Below are 20,775 nucleotides of genomic sequence, written 5' to 3'. Positions count from 1 at the left end.
TGACTAAAAAACATTTATAATCTTGAACAGTAATTAAATAAATTTAAAAAAAACATTTATAATCCCCACTGAGTTTGGGAAATACTGTGTAGTAGCAATGATAAAAACGTACTATGAAACTCATATTGAACTTAGAGAAATGATGTCAGGTCACTAGGAACCATGTTTTCTGCAAAGTAGTCATGATAAAATAATGACAATTACGTTCATTATAATCAGTGTGCACCTAGTTCTTCTTACAGCAAAAGATAGCATGTTTATTTTGTTTGTTTTTTAAGTATATTTTATTGATTATGGTATTACAGTTGTCCCAACTTTCCCCCTCTGCCTCCTCTCCCTGGTACTCACTTTCCCTCCAGTCATCCCTGCCCTAGTTCATGTCCATGGGTCATGCATATAAGTTCTTTGACTTCTCCATTTCCTATACTGTTCTTAACATACCCCTGTTTATTTTGTACCTACCCAATTATGCTTCCAAATCCCTATATCTTTCCCCCATTCTACCTCTTCCCCCACTACTGATAACCCTCCAAATGATCTCCATATCTATGATTCTGTTCTTGTTCTAGTTGTTTGCTTAGGTTTTCTTTCTTTCTTTTTTTTTACATTCAGTTGTTGATCATTGTGAGTTTGTTGTCATTTTAAAGTTCACAGTTTTCATCTTCTTTTTTAAAGTAATATCCTTTAACATTCATATAGTAACGGCTTAGTGATGAACTCTTAACTTTACTTTGTCTGGGAAGCACTTTATCTGCCCTTCCATTCTAAGTGACATCTGCTGGATAGAGTAATCTTGGTTGTAGGTTCTTGCTTTTAATCAATTTGAATACTTCTTGCCAGCCCCTTCTTGCCTGCAAATTTTCTTTTGGGAAATTCACTTGGTGTCTTATGGGAACTCCTTTATAGGTAACTAACTGCTTTTCTCTTGCCACTTTTAAAATTCTCTCTTTATCTTTAACTTTTGGCATTTTAATTATGATGTGTCTTGGTGTGGTCCTCTTTGAGTCTAACTTGTTTGGGACTCTCTACACTTCCTGGTTTTGTATGTCTATTTCCTTCACCAAATTAGGGAAGTTGTCTTTCATTATTTTTTCAAACAAGTTTTAAATTTCTTGCTCTTCCTGTTCTCCTGCAAGAATCCTTATGATTCAAATGTTGGCACTTTTGGAGATGTCCCAGTGTCTTCTTAAACTCTCCTCATTTTTTTAAAATCTTGTTTTGTCATTTTCTTCTGGTTAAATGTTTATTTCTTCCCAATGTTCCAAGTTGTCTATTTGAATCCCAGCTTCCTTTCCTTTATTGTTGGTTTCCTGTGGATTTTTCTTTATTTCACTTAGTGTAGTCTTCATTTCTTCTCTTACGCTTTTGCTCAGAGATCTCAGTGAGATCACCAGTGTTTTGAACTCTGCATCTAGCAGGTTGGTTATCTCTGTTCTGTTCCTTCATTTGGGCCATATTTCTTTGTCTCCTCAATTTGGCAGTTTCCTTGTGTCTGTGTACTAATTAGAGCCACTCTGACTTCCTATCTTAATGTACTGTTAAGTTGTGGGGGACTCAGCCTTGGATATTTGCCAGGGTGGGTGCCTGCCTTCAAGCACTCTGTGGCTCTGTGTGGGGGGGAGAGGTTGAAGAGGGGACAATGCTGCTGCTCGTTGATTTCTGGGGGCTTGCCTGGTACTCAACCCATTTCCAGTCACCTCACCCACTCCCCAGATGTGACAGTCACCCTTCCAGCTACTGCCCTGGTTGCGGTTCCCAGAGTGAGTGGGTCTGTGTATGTTCTGCGCTCTCCTGAGAAACCAGCAGTTTCTTTTGCCACCCCAAACCCCACTGGCTTTTACAGCCAGAAGTTAGGAGGCGTTATGTTTCCCAGAGCTGGCACCCTAGGTTGCATGGTCTGGCAAGGGGCCTGGATCACTCACTGATAAAGTGTCCCCCTGATTTTTATTCACCACATGTGAATGTGGGACTGCCAGTTTCGCCAGCCACTGCTGCTGGCTCAGCATGCCACACTACATCCTCTCCACCCTGGCTCCCCACCTCTGTACCTCCTACCTGTCTGTATGAATATAGCTTCTTTAAATCCTTGGCTGTCTGACTTCTGAACAGTTCAATTTTCTGGCAGTTCTGGGTGTTTTTTGTTTTGAAATTAATTGTGATCCTTTTTATGGTTGTGCAAGGAGGCGAAGCAGGTCTACCTACACTTCCATCTTGACTGGAAGTTCCCCGGCAGGTTCATTTTGGATATCTGCCTCCCAGGTAGAGGACCAAAGCTAGGAATTTCTGTATCTGCCTACAATCTCTACCAGCTCTCAGCACACTTTCTGCCACGGCCTCAGGGACCAGCACTGCAGCCTGACTGTCTCCTGCTCATTTTCTACGGCAGACACAGTGGGCTTTCTAACATGCAACCTGAGCAAATCAATCTCCCACCTACTGCACACAGCATAAAAGGTAAACTCCCTAGGTTGGCATGTAAGGGCCCTTCACCATCAGTTTTGGTTGACCTTTCCTATTGTATTTCTTATCCCTTCCACTCATGATCTTTGCCCTTACATCCTACTCTCCACGTTGCCTGTGTTCTTTTTTGAGAACTGGCTCTTCCTCCACTTCCCTTTACCTAGTTTAGGGTAATCCTTCCTCCTCCATCCTCACTGTCACCCTGTCTTCATCTAAACCACCTTCCCCCAACTCTTGGTTAACTTGTTTTCTTTCACAAGGGTGTGCTCAGGTCTCAGTTAAGATTTATTTACAGTGTGAAGAAATTGATGCCCTTTGAAACATGTATGCAGGTTTTTTTGGAGTAGCATAGTTTAAACTGCTGGTTTAAAACGCTGCGGCCTTGCTGACTGCAGAGGTTGGTACTTCAGGATGACTAAGCAAACAGCCGTGTGTACTGCGATAGCAGCACACTGGCCGTCAGGCTCAGTCTCAGCACCACGTTTCCTCCCCGTGCACGGGCGCTCCGAGAACACAGCCCGCTGGCTGCTGTGAGTCCCCGGGGGTTCACTTGTGTGTCTTCACCATTTTTAAAAAGAAATTTATTGGGGTGACATTGGTCAATAAAATGAAGGTCCCAAGCATACAATTCTATAATATACCACCTGTATGTTGCTTTGTGTGTTTATCAACCAAAGTCAAAAATTTTAAGTAAAATCATGGCTGAAAGTTGTCAGGTAACATCCCAGGAGTCCTCACATGAAGAGTCACCATAAAAATACCATTATTGTATTAAAAATGGGAACAGTTTTTTTAGTTTTGTTTAAAAAAAGATCACTGATGTCAGAGACCTGCTTCACCTTAGCAGAAACATAATCAGCAACATGTGTGACGAGGTCGTCAAGATTCTAAGAAAGTGCTAGAATTGCACTGAGTGAGCTGAAAATATAATTTTAGGATTCCTATATGAAGAAGACAGAGGAAAGGGCAGCTAAAAACCTAAATATCTGCATCTCCATTGCATAATTACTTCTGTTTATGCCACAATTTTTTAAAAATTAGATACAGTATAATCACGATTTAAAACAGCCAGCATATTAACCATTGATATAATGTGATCTGGAGAAGAGGCAGAAAGGTAATTTAAAAAGTTAGCTTTAAAAGGTCACTGGAATGACAATCCTGCTTTTCCTTTATTTATTATGAAAAAAACTAATTTTGGTTTTGGTTTTTAAATAACTACTGTCTTTCTGGAAATTAATCAATAGACGTGTACATTGGAACTGCACATCTACTGGCTTGTTTCTGCTGGGCACTAGAATCTCATGAACAAGAGCTCTGTCTTTGTTGTTGACGTGGCCCCTCACCTAGCACGTTGTCTGAAGAATATTCATCTAAACAGAAAGAATTATTGTTTGAACCAAAGCTACAACAGCTTTAACAAAACATTTTTGCAAAATTACATCATTCAGCTTCAAAAGCAGAAAAATAAAATTACCAAACCTCCACTGTCAACATGATTTATACTAAGTTGACTACAGTTTGAAGGTATGAGGAGATACTATAGAATGGTGAAACAGAAGACAACAGAAGAAAAAGTTTTAAATGAGAAAGATAAAAACCTACAGATTATATAATATTACTATACTTATATATTTTTTACAATGAAATATATTAGTCATATAACAAAATGCAAAAAAAATTATGATTAGGATAGATCTGTATTAGAAAGCTTGAATAAATTGTCCAAACACCCATCTGTCACAGGTGACTCCTTCCCCACCCTGCTGTGGGGTGGCCCCCGAAGCTGCCATAGAGTGACACGAGACTTCATCAGGGACACCTTATTTTAGCTCTTCAGGTAAATCAAGTCAATATCATCATGGGAGCATCAGGAGTAGGCAGAAGAACTGTATTTTGGAAAACCATTCATGGGAAATTAAGTCAAGTAGCTAAGGATTTAGTTTGGAAACGCAAACATGTATTGATTAGGTTTTCAGTAAAACACTTTTCACGTGGACACTGAAGGAGCCGAGCCATGAGGGGTGAAGCAACAGTAGCATGGATAAATAAATAAATAAATAAATGAGGGAAGAACACAAAGGGCAAAAAGGGGGTATTTTTATATTAATTTATATTTACATTTTATTACATTTAAGTAAGGTAGTTTCCTTCATGCAAATAATTTCACCCATTTTAGACCATTAAGCCAACAATTATCAACTGGTGTGCCAATAATTTTAAAAAATATTTTATTTATTTTTAAAGAGGAGGACGGGAGCAAGAAATAGAGGCAGGGAAACATCATCCACACTTGCCTTGATGGAGAATCAAGCCAGTGACCTTGCGGTGTGCCAGACAGAGTCCAGCCCACTGAGCCACACCAGTCAGGGCCACAAGAATTTTTTAAAAACATGAATATTTTCAGGGGCACTCACCTCATTTCCTTTAAATTGTCAAATGTAAAAATGACTATAGCTAATACAATAATAGCCACCTGGTGTGAATGAATCAAACTTATACTTTTTTTTGTCAGATCGGAAAAAATATTTCTTGGTGTGCTGCAGAATTTCTAAAATTCTGCGTCTATTTTTTGGTGTGCCATAGGATGAAAAAGGTTGAGAACTGCTGCTAAGCTTTTGAGATATATCCACCCGGGGCCATTTGTTGTAATACTTCTGCATCTCAGGGAGGAAAGTGACAGGATGCTTTTCTTGGTATGTTCATGGAAGGGATCGTTAAAGCAGAGTTTTAGCTCTCCCATCTTCCTTTGCACTTGTTTGACAAAGCTCCTACACCATTAGAATTTTCTGGGACTGGGCTGGTGACGAGCAAGAACCTGGAGGCTGGATTCTGGAGACCTGGATTCCCCTGCCACTTCGTAGCCTGTGACATTGGGCATACTTATTTTCAGCTGTTTTTTATTTGGGAAATGGCAGCAATAATTTATGCGTTATAAGGTTGTTGTGAAGATGAGACAGGCCTGTGTGTAAAAACCCCTTTCGAAACTGTAGAACGCTCCCCAGATGTTAGTTATTATCTCCTTTAAAGGGCACAGATTCTGTTTCAATTGACTAGGAGACTGCAACAAGGCTCCCTGACACTTTCGGTCAGAACTTGACCCTGGGCTTTTCGTGCCTCACACCGGAGCAGGGTCACCCAGGCTGCTGGGGTTGTCACCGCAGTATTCCATCCCGAGCTGCCGCTCCCCCTCCACCCTCCCACGGGTCTCCAGGGAAGGGCGGCAGTGTTCCTCGCCATTCGGGTGGCGCCAGCTAGAGGGCGTGGGCCGGGCGGGGTAGGGCCGCGGGGCTCTGCAGGGGGGAGAGGGCGGGGCGGGGGTGTGGTCTCGCAGGGGAGGCGGTGGCTCCACAGGGGGCTGGCGGTGCGTTCTGGGGCGACTTGCGCAGGGAGCCTGCGAACCGCGAGTGGAGGAGCGAGACCCCTGCGCGCTGGGCCGCCTGCGGGTGTCGCCCGGACGGCGGCATTCTCGCCCCTGCGGCTCCGGAGCTGCGTCCCGGGCGAGCCGCTGCCGCGAGCCTCGGGAGCACGCGCTGTCCTGCGCTCTTCACACCGCGCCCTCCCCGCCGCAACAGGTCCGGGGACGGAGGCGGCGCACGAGATCGGCGCTGAGGGGCGACAGGTACGGAAGGTAAGGGGAGCTCTGCACCCGCCTCCCCCGGGCTAGGGGTCAGTCTGGCTCCCGCCGCCACTGACTTCTGGGAAGCCCAGGCTCTTCCCCGCCTCGCCGCCGGCTTCCCAGCACGCTGACTCAAGCCTTCCCACTTTTCCGGAGCGAACCTCCGCAGACGCGGAGCGCCCACCGCCCGCGCTTGCAAACGCGCGGCAGGTATCCCCTAGAAAAACCAGAGAGGGGACCGAGGGAAGGGCCCGTTCTTCCGCCCGCTCGCCCCCGGCTTAAAGCCGACGAGCGACCCGCATTCTAGCGGAAAGGGGTGCGGGCGCTCGAACCTGCTCCCGGGCTTGCGTAACCGAAGAGTCCCAGAAGTTTCTCCGGGCGGGGCGGGGCGGGGCGGGAGAGCGGCGCCGTGATCTCTTCCATCCCGAGGCCCTCCGTTGCCGAGATTGTCACCCCTACGCCTTGCGTCTGGTGGCCGTGAGCAGCTCTAGTCGCAGCTGGTGGCGATTAAGCGGGAGGCGCGTGCCGCTGGCCCCAGCGTTCGGAGACGGAGGGCGAAAGTTGAAGGCACCTCAGAGACTGGCTCCTGGGGCGGAGGGAGGCGGTGGGACTTGTTAATTTGTCCCGGTGGTTTTCCCCTTTGATGAGGATCCTCTGGGACTGCCGTGTGCGAGTCCTCCGACGTTGTGAGCGCCGGGGGTAAGCTAATTAAAAGGGGGAGAAAATGGAGGGTCCTGCGAATCATACTTTCCCTTAATGTAACGGCAAAGAAGCTGCGAGAGGCCTTTGAGGACGTTGGTAATTTCCTACTGGGTTTGCCTTCTAGGCGTTTCCATACCCCCGCATCGTAATGCGGATGATCCCAGGCGGAGCCTTGGCTTTGGAGGTGGAAGTGTGTCTCAAAATTCCTGAAGCCCGGCTGTGGGGGTGGGGGGAGCGGGAGGGAAAGAGCCTTGCAGACAGTGTTTTGTTTTGTATTTTGAGGGTGGGATAGGGTAATCGTAACCCAGACGGTGCACTTTGGAGGTGGGAGGCGCGAGTCAGGGGACACGACGTACCATCGACGGTGCACTTTGGAGGTAGGAGGCGCGAGTCAGGGGACACGACGTACCATCGAGGAGCCAGACGGGTTTTAAATCTTCAGGGCAAAACCGTAAATTAAGGCGAAGACAAAGTCAGTGTCCCCTGGAACAGCAGCAGAGTGAGAGGAGCTCAGTAATTGAGGCACAGAAACATCAGGCGTGGGAGCTGCCTGAGAGGTGTGAGGCTTTTGCTTGTGAAGGTTATTTCAGAGCGAGGTCTTGCGGGGCTCGTAGAAGGTAGGCGGCAGTGGTATCTCTTCCACACCCCTGTCAGTCAGACTGGAGTGAGGGTAGAAGGCATGACAAAAAAAAAAAAAAAAAAGAAAAAAGACCTTGGGAGCCCAGAATGGAGTTCTACTAAGAGGATTAAGAATACCTAGGCAAGGCCCAGTGTTTCAGTGTTTACTTCCTCTGTCTAATGCATTTCCTTAGCCTGCCTTTCATCTTTACTGGAAAGGAGACCTTGAGAGGATATTCTGGAAATAAAATCACAGGACAGTTTAAAATTCTGGTGGTTTGCCTGCTTTAATTTAAAGGTGTCTCTTGCCAGTGTTGGAAACGATTATATTTAAAGATACATCTGCAGAACAGGAATGCAGAGGACTTAAGGGACAAATGTCCCAAGAGAATGAAGGGAGGCTAGGAGACAAAGCGAGAGAATAGGTAACTAGTACAACTAGGAAAAACAATTTGACTTCAACTAATTTTATTTAGGAAAGGGGGAATCAAGAACAGGATTTGAAACAGATTTGGTCACTTTAAGAAAAAAGTGTTAGAAGAGTGGGACACAAGGCTTTAAAAAATAAGTTTAGATATTGGGGACTTTCTCTCCTTTTTATTTTCTTTTTCTAAATATAACTTACATGGAATATGAGGCTGGGGATGTGAGACTTGCAAGTATATTACTGTGAACTCTTTGCTTTCCACTTGCAGGAAAAAAGTGAATTGTTACACATCAGAGTTAATGTCTTAACTGTAGCAACTGAATTTCTTTAGTGTCTTTGGCATTTGTCGTTGCTTAACTTTTCCACTTTGTACAAATGCAATTTCAGAAAATCATAATGTGTTAAGTTAGGATTCCAGAATCATCCAGGGAGAGAGAATTTATGGTAAAGAATAAAACACAGGTGACTTTAAGTTTTGCTTTCTACCAGATGCATTACGTGCATGCATTTTTTTTGCCACCAGAAGTCACTATTTTACTGAGGCTGTAAGACAGTAAGTAGACTACATCAGACTGGCTGTCTCTCCAGTTTCCTATCTGCTTTAACTGAATTTTGGAATGAGTTGGTTGAACTAAAAGTAACTTTTTTATTGATCTCTACAAAGCACTGTATATATTGCCTTGGGAGTTGAAAAGATGATTAAAAACTTGTTTTCAATATGTTTTAAAAAGTCAGTGAAAGAAATTTCATGCTCAATTCTGTAATTTGTGCTATTTCATTTTTTAAAATTGCATAATCCTGTCTGAAGTTAGTTGACTATTCCAAATGTGGAGACAGACTTACACTTCCACTTTTTTAAAGGTAGATCTAATTTACATATAAATATATGGAACGTACACAGGGAACAGTATGCCCTGCAGAAGTCTCATAGGAATGGCAACATAACAGGGATGTTTGCCTTATCTGTTAGAGCCCAGCACTGAAAACTGTCCTTCAACTTGAATTCATTTGCTATCTTATCTTAGATATGTCTGTTGAAGCTAAAAGCCCAAAGTTCCCCTATTTCAAGACTCTAGACCGTTAACTAACTTTTCAGGAGGTTGAGAAAGTGTGTTGGAGAGAGCACAAATTAAGAAACTCCCTTTACCATAGATATACAAAGCTTTGTAAGTAAGTTGTATTTTCCTCATTAAGTTGTAAATTCAACAGTGGTGTCTGCTCCCAAATGATACTTAATTTTTTTAGCAGTTTCTTATCTCTCTTATAGCTTATTTAATATTTGTGGATTTGAATCTCAGATTTTATTAAAATAGATTACATAACCCCTGCATTCCATTTATTACAATTCTGCCCACTGCAAAACTAAGCAGGGAATGTGTAGTTCTTTGTAGGTGCACGACCTTTGTTCCTGGCAGGTGACACGTGCACAGCAGCCTGTGTAGACTTGAACTAGTCCGGTCCACCAGGGTTGCTAAGAGCAGCTTCTGTCTTGTCCTTGGGACAGAACCCCTGTACTAGGGTTCTCCAGGGGATGAAAATCAGCTGATTTTCTTAAATTATCCGGCCTATTTTAAACATGACTAAGGAGTTCTTGTTAGAGTGACTTGCTCCTATTAAAAGACTGAGATTACTGTGGAAAATGAAGCCCATTGGAATCAATCACATCATTAATATAACACCTCATGTCCATTCCTAATAAAGTATTGAGCATCTTCTGTGTGCCAGATAGCACTCTAAGCATAGGAAAAACTGTGGCAACTCCATGATCAGGAAAGAGAAAGAGCCCATGCAGGTGGAGCTTACATTCATGTAGCATGAAAGCTGTTTACCAGCAGCTTTCGCATGAAATATCATTTGAGCCTCGGTGCAACTCTGAAGTTGGAGTTCATTTTCCATTTGAACATCAGGAAATTGAGTTGAAGAAGTGACTTGATTCTATGACTCAAAGCTTGGTGCCCTTTCTACTGTGGTACACTGCGTTGGCTGTGTTGATGTGTGGTTTCCTGTTTTTCAAGAATTACCGCTTGACTCTAAAATATAAATAATTGTTTCCCCTTAGCTAAGTAATTCTTTGAGATCATTATAGGAATGAAAAGCAGGTATTTTCCTTTAGCATTCTGGACATATATTTGGGACTTCAAAGAAAAATGTTCTGCAGACCTATTAAACAGATATGGTGTTTATTTGTATCAGATAAAGATCCTTACCTTCCTAAAAATAAAATGCAAGAGTTTGTAAACCATGTCCTTTAGTGCTTGAAATATGTTACATGGTTATGAAGAGTCAGTTCACAGTCCTATATAAATCAGGATATAACCATACCATTTCCTTCAATCTTATAGAGCCAATGAATATATACAGTATATAGTGGTTCTCAAACTTATAGTAAGCATCAGAATCTTCTGGAAGGCTTGCTAAAACACAGATGTATCTCTACTCCTTCCCCCCAAGTTCCTCATTCACCAGGTCTGGGGTAGTGCCCAAGAATTTGTATTTGTAGTGTGTTTGCAGGTAATGCTGATGCTGTTACTTCTGGAACTGCACTTTGAGAACTACTATCAATATGGCAGAGAATTTAGAAGTGTGGTTTCTGAGCCAGGCAGCTTGGGCTTGAATCTTGGATATGCCACCTACTAGCTGTCAGACCTTCAGCAAATTACTTGACTTCTTGTTAAGGACTCTGAAGGCTCTGAAATTTTACCCTACTTTCAAGGTAACAAAGTTAACCTGCCAAGTTACATGGATTCCTGGGAATGACTTTATTACCAATTCATAATAGCTGTAGCCAGAGTGTCAGCGTTTTCTTACATTGGTTCCCTAAGTCTCAGTTTCCAAAGGGAGAAGTGGAGAGAGCCAAGTGACACCTGCAAACACAGTGGGTTGCATTGCAGGAGAGGAATCCCGAGTTTAGGGAACCCTAATCTTTTATAATGGGTAGTAAGCATGCCTGCCCTTTGCTCCAGAAGGACGCGTTACCTTGATGACAGTGGACAGTGAGCATGTTGTCCTTTGCTCTGGAAGGAGACACTCTATTTTCCAAGGGTGTTCTCTGTACAAACATCTTTAAAGATTGTGTGGGGCAGTGGCATCTGGCGTCTCTGCTTGTACAATGTACAGAGCTGTCACAGGCCCAAGGAGGACTGGCTCTTGTTACCCAGTGGGATTAACAGTATGGTAGTCTCTCTCTTGCTGGGGAGTTGGGTGGACTTGAGGAACTAGGGTTTGGCAGGTATTTGGAGCAGAGAATAAGTGCTGTGTAAATGTTTCCTATTATTACTCCTGAAGGGAACAAATGTGTTTTTAAATGGTAACCGTTGTCTTACAGGGTGAAATAATCGATTTACCAAGTCTCCCTAACTTCGAGTTTGTTCCAAGAAACTTCTTTCAGGGGTCTAAATTCCGAGATGGGGCTAATGTGTTACATGACATTTTATCAGCCCTTGGGGAATGAGGCAGCAGCATTTAGATACTAATATTCATGTGTCCTCCCATGTTTCTCTACCTCTTTATGGTTATACAGAATTACGTGACTAATTCTGTCCATTGGGCCATCTGTGGGAGTAGTGTGTATTTCTGGGCTGAGGCATACAAGTGGCTCTTACGAGGACGCCCTCCTCCAACTCTCTCGTTACGGTAACCCTGAAGCCACACATTGCAAGATGATGGAGCTTCCAACAGCTTGGGTTTCTCAACGTGGAGAAAAGCTCCTTACTCTCTTCTCTATCTCAACACAGCAATATTCAATGGCTCTAAAGAGTGAGCACGAGCCCTGGCTGGTGTGGCTCAGTGGGTTGGGCACTGTCCCACAAACCAAAAGGTCACTGGTTAGGTTCCCAGTCAGGGCACATGCCTGGGTTGTGGGTCAGATACCCAGTTGGGGGCATGCGAGAGGCAACTGATTGATGTTTCTCTCCCTCTAAAAATAAATAAATTCTTTAAAAATATGTTTAAAAAAAGAATGAGCATGAAACAATTCTTTGGTCTATGAAGCCACTGCAGTTTTGCGGTTACTTTGCTACTAAAGCATAACCTGGACAATCCCAGCTGTATTCCAGTGCCTATAGTAACTGCTTATTACGAGAGAGGTGACAGCAATTATTTTTAAATACAGACCCTGGGTATATGTGTGTAAAGCTAGACATGGAGCTTGCATTCCATTGAAGAAATGTAAGCAGTTAACATCTATCATCTATTTAGCATAAGTTAATTTCAGAGAGAGTTCAGGACTATGGAAAGATGGGTGGCCAACGCCGCTATTTAGGAAAATGCCATTCCCATTTTGTCGTTGGTGTTGTTGCTAAGAGAACCTTAGTTGTGTTTGTGACTACATTGTACCCAGCCTCAGGTGACAGACCATGTTTGTTCTCAGCCAGCAGTGATGGTTTGTATCCTGCTCTGTCTGTCTGCCCTGCAGCTCGAGGCCATGTGACCTCACTGTAGTTTTTTGGTAGCCAAAGTTTGGGGAAGAGTTTTCTTTTCCAACTAAAGGAGGCACAGCCACAACATTCTCTCATTTTCTTTCTGTCTGGAATGTAGATCAGATGTCAGGTTAGGTCAGCAACCTTTTTGTACCATGAGGTGACAAGCATAAAGACTACATGCTGAGTATGGCAGAGCAGAAGGAGACACAGTTTCTGGTGGCCTCACTGAACAGCTAAAACTATACTAGTAGCTAGTGTCTTCTGGACTTCCTATAGGAGAAATACTGAGTTTTTTGGACCATAAGACACACCTAGGTTTTAGAAGAAAAACCTATTTTAGAAGAAAATAGGAAAAAAAATTTGAAGCAAAAAATGTGGTAAAGTATTTAATGACATAAATAACATAGGCCACTGCACCCCCCACAGAGAGTCAGGTATGCTACATTCGCACTGTAAGACATACCTCCCTTTCCTCCCAAATTTGGGAACTAAGTGCATCTTATGGTCCAGAAACTACGGTAATAAACCTTTGTTAATTTAAGCAGTTGTTATCTGCATTGAGGTACACTCCTAACCCACATAGAGTATAATGGAATAGAGAGAAGGTGGGTTGGAGGGTGTGGCTGAGGGCACGACTGTGCTGTTCACTGTTGTAATCAGGGAACACATCAGTGAGCTGAGACCTGCACGGTGAGAGGGAGTGAACAGATGCGGGCTGTGTATTTGGGTTTGGGGTTGTGCCAGAGCCTCCTTGAACAAATATTTGAAGTGGAGAAGAGATAGTTGGGGCCATTGCATTCCATTATGGATTTCTAAGCTTGTGAGCTCCTTGGGGCATTGGAGAACTAAAGGAATTGTGGGTGATCTGGTCAGTTTGGAGCCCCTGGGAGAATTCAGATGAAAACAGTGTGACCCATGACTCACCTCTGACACATTGTCTGTTACCAAGAGACTGTTATTCCTGGAGGGTATGTGTGGGGAAAGGGAAGGGAAGTAAATCTGACCAGGGACTACTGACAAGTCCACCAGTAACTGGCCACCAGACAGTTGTCCTCATATTTTCCTTTGGAAACTGGTTCACAGTCTTGCGGCCTTGAGACCTGCCTAGTTGCTCGTCCAGTTGAAAAGCCTCTCTAATGTGTGAATTCTCCAGAGCATGTGCTTTGGTTGGCAGAAAAATAACCAGAACAACTACTGCCATTTATTGAGAGCTGACCATGAACTGGGCATTGTGCTAAAATATTACAAACATTTTATTTAACCCTGCAGCAACCCCGTGAATCCCCATATTGCTGATGAGAAAGCTGAGACCTTAGAGAAGAACAGTTTTTTCTTGAGGTCATGTAGCTAGCGGGTTGTAAAGCAGGCCTTTATCTGCCATGTCATAAAACAAGACTCCTGAGAGGAGGTGCCCTGGAATGTGCTAGCTTCAGGAGGCACTTATGACCTAGAACAGAATATTTGAAAATATCCTGAGTCATATTTTGCATTTCTTCTTCCCCCTTTTCTTCCCTTGTAATTATATGCGTGTGTGATGTATCTATAACTTTTTTTTTTTACTTGAATTGTTTACCTGCTATTTGGGGGAGAAAAATAGTTTGATATACAGACCATTTTTATTTCTGAGTTAATCTGCGTTGAAGAGACTGGAAGGACCACTGAAGGGTCACTTAAATAGACCTGGTGAGGTGCATTTCTAAATGAAACGTAGTCTGTTTCACTTACATAAAATTTAATGTAGACACTGCTGATTTAAGTAACAAGAGCTGCTATGCGTTAATACCTGTGATGTGTCAGTATGCTAGGCATTTTAGCTAGATTATGTAATTCTCTTCTTGGTAACTGTAAAACAGTCTATTTTCTATCTCACAGAGGGGAGCACTGGGCCTCATTTGCCTAAAGTGATTGCCGGTCACACTGCAGCCTGGTCTCTGTCTGCTGTCCAGCACTGTCCTGTTTTAAATAAAAGCCACCTTAGTGTCTTCACTGCTTTTTTTTTTAATTGGGAGGATTTTGAACCTCCACCATTTATTATTCCATTTTTTTTATAATTTAGTGAAAATAATACAAAAATGTGTGAAAACTTCAGGAAGACCCAGTTTCAGTATTTATAGACCAGTACATTTCCCCCCAACAGCCATATTTAGAGAAAAAAATGTTTACACGGGTAATAAAGCCTTCATTATATAAAGAATAAAAGGTGCACTTTTTCAGAAAAGGTACTACTAGCAAACATAAGGGCGTGCATGTTTGTGTGTGTGCACGAGTGTTATGTGTAAACATAAACATCAAGCATTTTCTTTTTAAGCGAGTGGCTCACATTGTGCTCCCCCGCCCCCCCCCCCCCCACACACACACATTATGCGTTTTGTTCAGCATCTTGTTTGGATAAACCTCATCTTTTGATATTTCATTGCATGTTGTGATGTATCCTAGTGGATTTAGCCATTCCTGTGTTGGTATGTATTACATTGTTACGTTTTCTTCTTACCTAAACAATATTTTATTGTGTTTGCCTCTTGGTAGATTTGTGACTACATTTTTAAGAAGGGCACTTTGAAGGAGAATTGCTAAACTGAGATATATACAAGTTTTCTTTCTTAGTGGTGGTTGAATAACACTTTCCTGGCCACAGCGGGCATCCACTCCAGCCTGACCTTGTATCTGAGTTGCACAGCTCCTCCGGGAAGCCGAGCTGCGCCTACACCACCGCCTACACTGCCTTTCATGGTCCAAATGGAGTCTTTCTGTGAGACTTACCTGAGATAGTCAGTAATCCAGTGATTCAGCCTCCTTGCTCCATGCCTCTCAGCAAAGTCGTGAATTTTAGTTGCATAGACAAGTCCCTGGCTATGGCCAGGGGCCAGATCCCTCAGAAAAAGTCTCTTTCCTGTTGTATTCCACTCACTGTCCAACAAGCCAGTGATGGCACCGAGGGGTTTGGCTGAAGAATGGTTTAGTCAGTCTTAGATTTGTCCTTCTCTAGGACCATTTTTTAAAAAAATAGACTTTTAGAGCATTTTTGGCTTCATAGCAAATTTGAGCTAAAGACACAGAGATGTCCCATTGAATTCCTGGCCCCCGCCCATGCACAGCTTCCCCCATAATTAGCATCTTCCACCAGAGTGCTACAATTGATGAGTCTGCATTGACACATCCTTATTACCAGAGTTCTGGACCATTTTTCACTATAGAGTATGGCTTGCTCCTCACTTCTAAGCCTTCTTGCAACTGTTACATTCTTGGGCCACTTTATATAAATTGGAACGCCTTACCTCATTTCCTCTCTGGCACTCTACACTTTGTTTTTTCTATAGCACCTTTTATTTTTTAATTTTAAAAAAGATTTTATTTATTTTAAAATCAATAAAGAGAGGGAGGAAGGGGGAAGGAGGGAGGGAGAAAGAGAGGGGGAGAAATATCAGTGTGTGGTTGCCTTTTGCATGCCCCCTTCTAAGGATCTGGCCTGCAACCCAGGCATGTGCCCTAGACTGGGAATTGAACCAGCAACCCTTTGGTGCATAGGTGCCACTCATTCCACTGAGCCACACCAACTGGGGTTCTGTAGCACCTTTTAGTATTTAACATCTACATACTATGTTTTGTTTTTTACCTCCTGTAGTTTGGAGGCTAAACTAAGGTGGTGGCAAGTTTCCTTCTCTCTCTTGTTTTCAGTACTTGGCTTAGAGTAGCTACGCAGAAAATATTTGTTGGCTCAGTGAGTAAATGAATAAACATTTACTAAGGACCACTGTTTCAAATTGGCATTCCTTAGCATCCCAAACTGTCCTTTCACTCTCTGCCAACAGGCCCCAGGGGTGAATGGTGTTGGGCCGCAAGCAGGTGGGGCACCATTACAAGGGAGGGGTTGCATGGGAGACTGCTATCACAGCCTCTTCAACAGCCCTCCCAGCATTAGGAAGGTCAATGCCAAAATGAATAACTGTCTTGTCAATCACTTGCTGTGCACCAGCCCTGCATGCCGGGAGAAAGTGAGAGGGCAGAAAATGGGGGGAGGTGGGGAAAATGGGTTAGAAGGGAAAGAGAAAATGATGAGAGGGAAGGGAGGAGGAAAGGGAAAATAGGAAAAGAGAGAGGGAGAAAGAAGTAAGTGTGCTTGAGAGAGGGAAAGAGAGAGAGAATAAGACTACAGGGAAATCAGATTTGAGTTGGAGAATTTAGGAAACTTGCCTAGGGCCACTATAGGCAGTTGGAGGAGTGATCAGCCTCCATTGAGGGATTTCCCAGTGTGAGTTTAATTAGAACATTTGCAGCATCTATGTTTCCTTTTGGGGGAGTGAGGAGGAGAGAGGAGCGACAAATGATATCTACTCATGGAAACATCGTAGCCTTCAAGTCAGCAGTTTTCATTTCATGGAGGGTGAGATAAAAGACCTTATCAGGAGACAGAGTGGAGCTGAAGGACTGTGTTTAGTGTTTCAACCTCAGCCAAAAGTACAACACCCTCTTAAACATAGCAGGCAGCTAAAATTGTTACAAGGTTCATGTGGAGTTTCCATTTGTATCAAATAGTTTGTTAAATCTGTGTAAGGTAATTTAGTAACATAGCCTTTGCCTTGAGGGTGTTTGAAATAATAGTAACTATTTAAAGCAAATTTGGATAACTGCAGTAAGTTTACGAACACAGACAAGAAAGGGAAAAGGAAACAGCTGTTGATGGTGTTAACTATAGACAGAGAGGTGGTTTCTGGAGATACACAAGATGGTAGGAAGGCCATCTGCCCAGGTTGGACTTAAAAAATAAATCAGTCCTGTTAGGAGAAAATGCTTGAGAATTGCCTTCGGGATTAATTAAGCACTTTTTATGGGTGGAAGTAAAATCTTAAGATTGGATTTTACTGGGGCCCACTTTGTTATTTTATTAAGTGTTGAATTCTTATGTAAAGATCAGTTGTTGATTGGTTTTTTCTTGACTACTTCTTTACCTCTCTTCTTCCTCATTCTGGTGAGGATGCTGACACAACCCACTATCTTGGGCAAATTACTTAAAACTGAGTTTTAGCATTTCTTAACTCTAAAATGGGGCATTTTGTATGACCTTGCAAGTTTATTATAATGTTTACATGAAATGTCATTTTTAAAACAGTTTAACACCATGATTGACACATATTAGACACTGGGGAAATGTTATTTTCTTTACTCCTTCTCATGATAAACTTGTGGACAGTTTTTCTTGCTAAAATGGCTTTGAGTAGCAGCCTCAAAATTAAAAGTGCATTTCGGCTTAAAAGTGCATACATGCTAGCTGATTTATTCATGCAACTTGGGAGTTGGTAAAGGACCATTCTCTAACTCAAATGAGAACTTTGAATTTTGTCCCCAGTAAGATTTCTTACAGGTCAGATGTGCCTATGAGTTTACTTATGGACTGATAGTCACAAGCTCTTTCTCTTTCAGATGAATAGATTTGTCACTTTCCACTGACTGGTGACAGCAATGGCCTTTACTGAAAGAGTCAACAGCAGCGGCAACAGGTAACTAAAATCTGATTCAAAGATAAGATATTTAAATTTATAATCTATTTTTGAAGGAATAAACTTGTTCCTTTTTATTTTTTCGACTTCTGAACTCTCTGGTGCATGAAAATGTGTGAAAATTAGTTTTCTCTACATGACGTCAGACCTCTTAGACTAGATACATGTTTATTTCAGATCTAGTACAACTCATTTTTTTTAACATGTTGACATTTCATTAGGTCAACATCCTACTTCTGTGTTCAAGATACTGGCCCATATAGCGCTGATTTGGGAAATGCACACATGTTCGTGTTAAAACAAATACAGTGATGAAATTAATCTTATGATAAGAGCCTTGAAGGAGGAAATTCTCTCATCATTGTATTTTCTGACTTTCACATTTTACTGTCCAACTTCGCACATGCAGTTAACTGCTTTCTTGCATATACTATATGACCAGTGTTGATTTGGGGGTGCATGTTCACTTTCTGAAGCAGTTATTAAGAATAATTCACTTTATAGCCAGGAAGAATTCTTAACAACACTGATCAGGTTTTTAAAACACTACTAGATACCCCGAAACATATTAAGCATGAGACATGTCGACTCAAACTTAATTAATATTTACTGAGCAGTAATAGATGATGGCACCTGTCCATCCTGGGTGTTTTCCTCATTCCTCCCTCTTTCTATTTATTGAAGAAACTCTTTATTCACATGTGGTGCACTCTCTTCCCCCACAGAAGAAGGCATGTGACCCAGGCTGCGGCAGTCCACGTTCTATTAGTGCCTGGGGGGAAGACTGTTGTCATGTGTCTTTGGGCTTGTTCATCATGTCAGGTTGCACATAAGCTTTACATTTTTATGTAGTTAAACGTCTTGTCCTTTATGCATTCTGGTTTTGATGGTGCCTGAGTATTTCCTACTGCAAGACTGAAAATAATGTCACATGTTCTCTGCGGTGCTTGAATTGTTTCTTTTTTTTTTGCATTTAAATCAGAATTTGTAAGCTGGTGGCTTATGGGATAGATCTGGCCAACAGATGGGCTTTGTTCAACTCCTCACAGTGTACTAAAGAGTTATATATGCCCATGTTTTTTACATAATGTAGACTTCTATCTTCTCTTGAGAAATTTAAGGTTTAACATCGGTCGTGCATTGCCATGTAGAAACACTCATGATTGAAGAGCTATTGCTCTTTTAGACAAAGCGTGAGCTTTGTAATTCAGAACTTTCCAAGCGGTATGTCATCATTATTTTTCAGCTGTGCTAAGATGTTGATTGTCCCCCTCAGCCTACAGGTCAACCAGAATTCCCACTTGATTTCCTCCTGCAGACATCTGTTGGTTGTCAGTTTGCCCCAGAGATATTTTGTGTATATTGTTAAAAAAAAGTTTGGAAAGCACGGATGTTTTCTGGTTCACTACAATTCCCACACAGCTCGATTCACACATTTAGTGAGCTGCTTAGGCCTCTTAACTTGCCTGTGATCATGTAGTATTGTGATCCACTATAATTAATTTTAGTGTGAAGTATGTGTTGCAAGTTTCCATATTAATTTCCATATTAAGAAAATGAAAAAGCCCAGGGAACATCAGGAAAACATTTTCTAAATGCAAATGGCTAGCCCATTGATTTGAACATAATTTATTAAATCATCTGTCTTTTCTCCACTTATTCGAGTGCCATATCTAAATCCCATCACATTCTTGAGTCTGTAGCTGGACTGTAGTTCCATTGATTGTTTCTCTGGCAATGGTGCCACACTGTTTTATAGATCCCAGTCTTCAGGTAGATTCTTTGACAGTACTTTTCATTTTTAGGATTTTCATAGCTAGTTACACCTGATTACATTTTCTTACATTCTCTGAAGTCATTATTTTCTAGGAAAATTATTGTTGGCGTTCTGATGAGGGTCCCTTTGAATTCATCAATTAGGGAGTGTTGAATTCTAGAGAATACTAAATATGGGCCTTCCTACAAAAGAATCTAAATTTCAGATCAGTGATAAGTATAGGGGATGACAACATTTTAAATTTCAATTGTAAGGTTTTTGTGGAGATCAGATTTTTCAGAAATTTCTAGTAGTTGACATTGCATCCAATATAATTTCTGGTAGAATCAATTAAGTTAGTATTATAAAAACACACACACACAAACAAAAATAGGAAAAAACAGTATTATCTGTGGCAGGATTAAAAAGATATTTTGTGTTATTTTCATGTTTTCTATTGTTGCTAATTAAATAGATGACTGCTCTTTGTAGTAATATCCTAGCAGTTACAGAACTGTTTTTATTATTTGTTACATTTATCTTTCTAATTCCTCCTCTCCCTGATGTGCTGCTTCTAATTTTAATACCAGTATAAGTGATAAGCTAGGGGGAATCCTAAATGGAGCTGTTTTTAATTTCTTTACAGATTTTTATTTATTTATTCATTTTTAGATAGAGGGGAAGTGAGGAAGAAAGAGAGGGAGAGGAACATTAATGTGTGAGAGAAACATCCATCTGTTGCCTCTCGCAGGCCCTGAACTGGGATCCTGGCCCGCAACCCAGGCGTGGGCCCTGACTGGGAATCCAACTGGCAACCCTTTGGTTTGCAGGCCTGAGCTCAGTCCGCTGAGTCACACCAGCCAGGGCTGTAGCTCTGTTTTCAATATACACCAACAGCTCACTTGTTTGAATGCTTAATCATGATAGGCTTTAATCTTTTCGTAGTTCAGAAGAAAACATCAAATTTATGTGGCACTGTTCCTGGACTAGCACGTATTTGAAAGGAAACAGATGTGTATTGAAGGTGCAGCTCTAATCACTCAAACTCAGTAGAAGTCTGAGTGTGAACCCCTATGCTGTTCAGGGCTATCAGAAGTCACAAGCATGGACAGAATATGAATGCAGTGCGTGAAGACAGTATTTGTTTTAGTTTGTGTAAGTAATAGGTTTGTTCTGTGATTTCCGGATCCTGGTACCTTCCTTCCATTCCCCTTTCTTTTTGTTCTTTCTAAACATTGTTTTGGGGAGTATAACAAACTGCAAAGGACAGACATACT

General features: G+C 42.1%; 1 protein-coding gene across 4 annotated transcripts in view; it reads left to right on the top strand.

Annotated features, from left to right (window-relative positions):
• The first annotated feature begins 5,891 nt into the window (after positions 1-5,891).
• AFF1 (ALF transcription elongation factor 1) overlaps positions 5,892-20,775 on the top strand; it is a 195,718-nt gene continuing 180,834 nt past the window's right edge. For 2 of the 4 annotated variants that reach the window (XM_037030574.1, XM_037030539.1), the window contains exons 1-2: positions 5,892-6,091; positions 17,666-17,742. In XM_037030574.1, the coding sequence (XP_036886469.1) occupies positions 17,705-17,742 (38 nt within the window). In that variant the 5' untranslated portion in view covers positions 5,892-6,091; positions 17,666-17,704. The remainder of the gene's footprint in view (positions 6,092-17,665; positions 17,743-20,775) is intronic. The other 2 variants (XM_037030548.1, XM_037030557.1) reach the window with 2 other exon arrangements.

This window comes from Sturnira hondurensis, unplaced genomic scaffold (assembly GCF_014824575.4).
Source record: "Sturnira hondurensis isolate 20B ecotype Veracruz unplaced genomic scaffold, ASM1482457v3 Scaffold0001721, whole genome shotgun sequence".
In the NCBI taxonomy this organism is placed as follows: domain Eukaryota; kingdom Metazoa; phylum Chordata; class Mammalia; order Chiroptera; family Phyllostomidae; genus Sturnira; species Sturnira hondurensis.
Note: the sequence above shows the minus strand (reverse complement) of the source record. Positions and strands in the feature narration are given on the sequence as shown.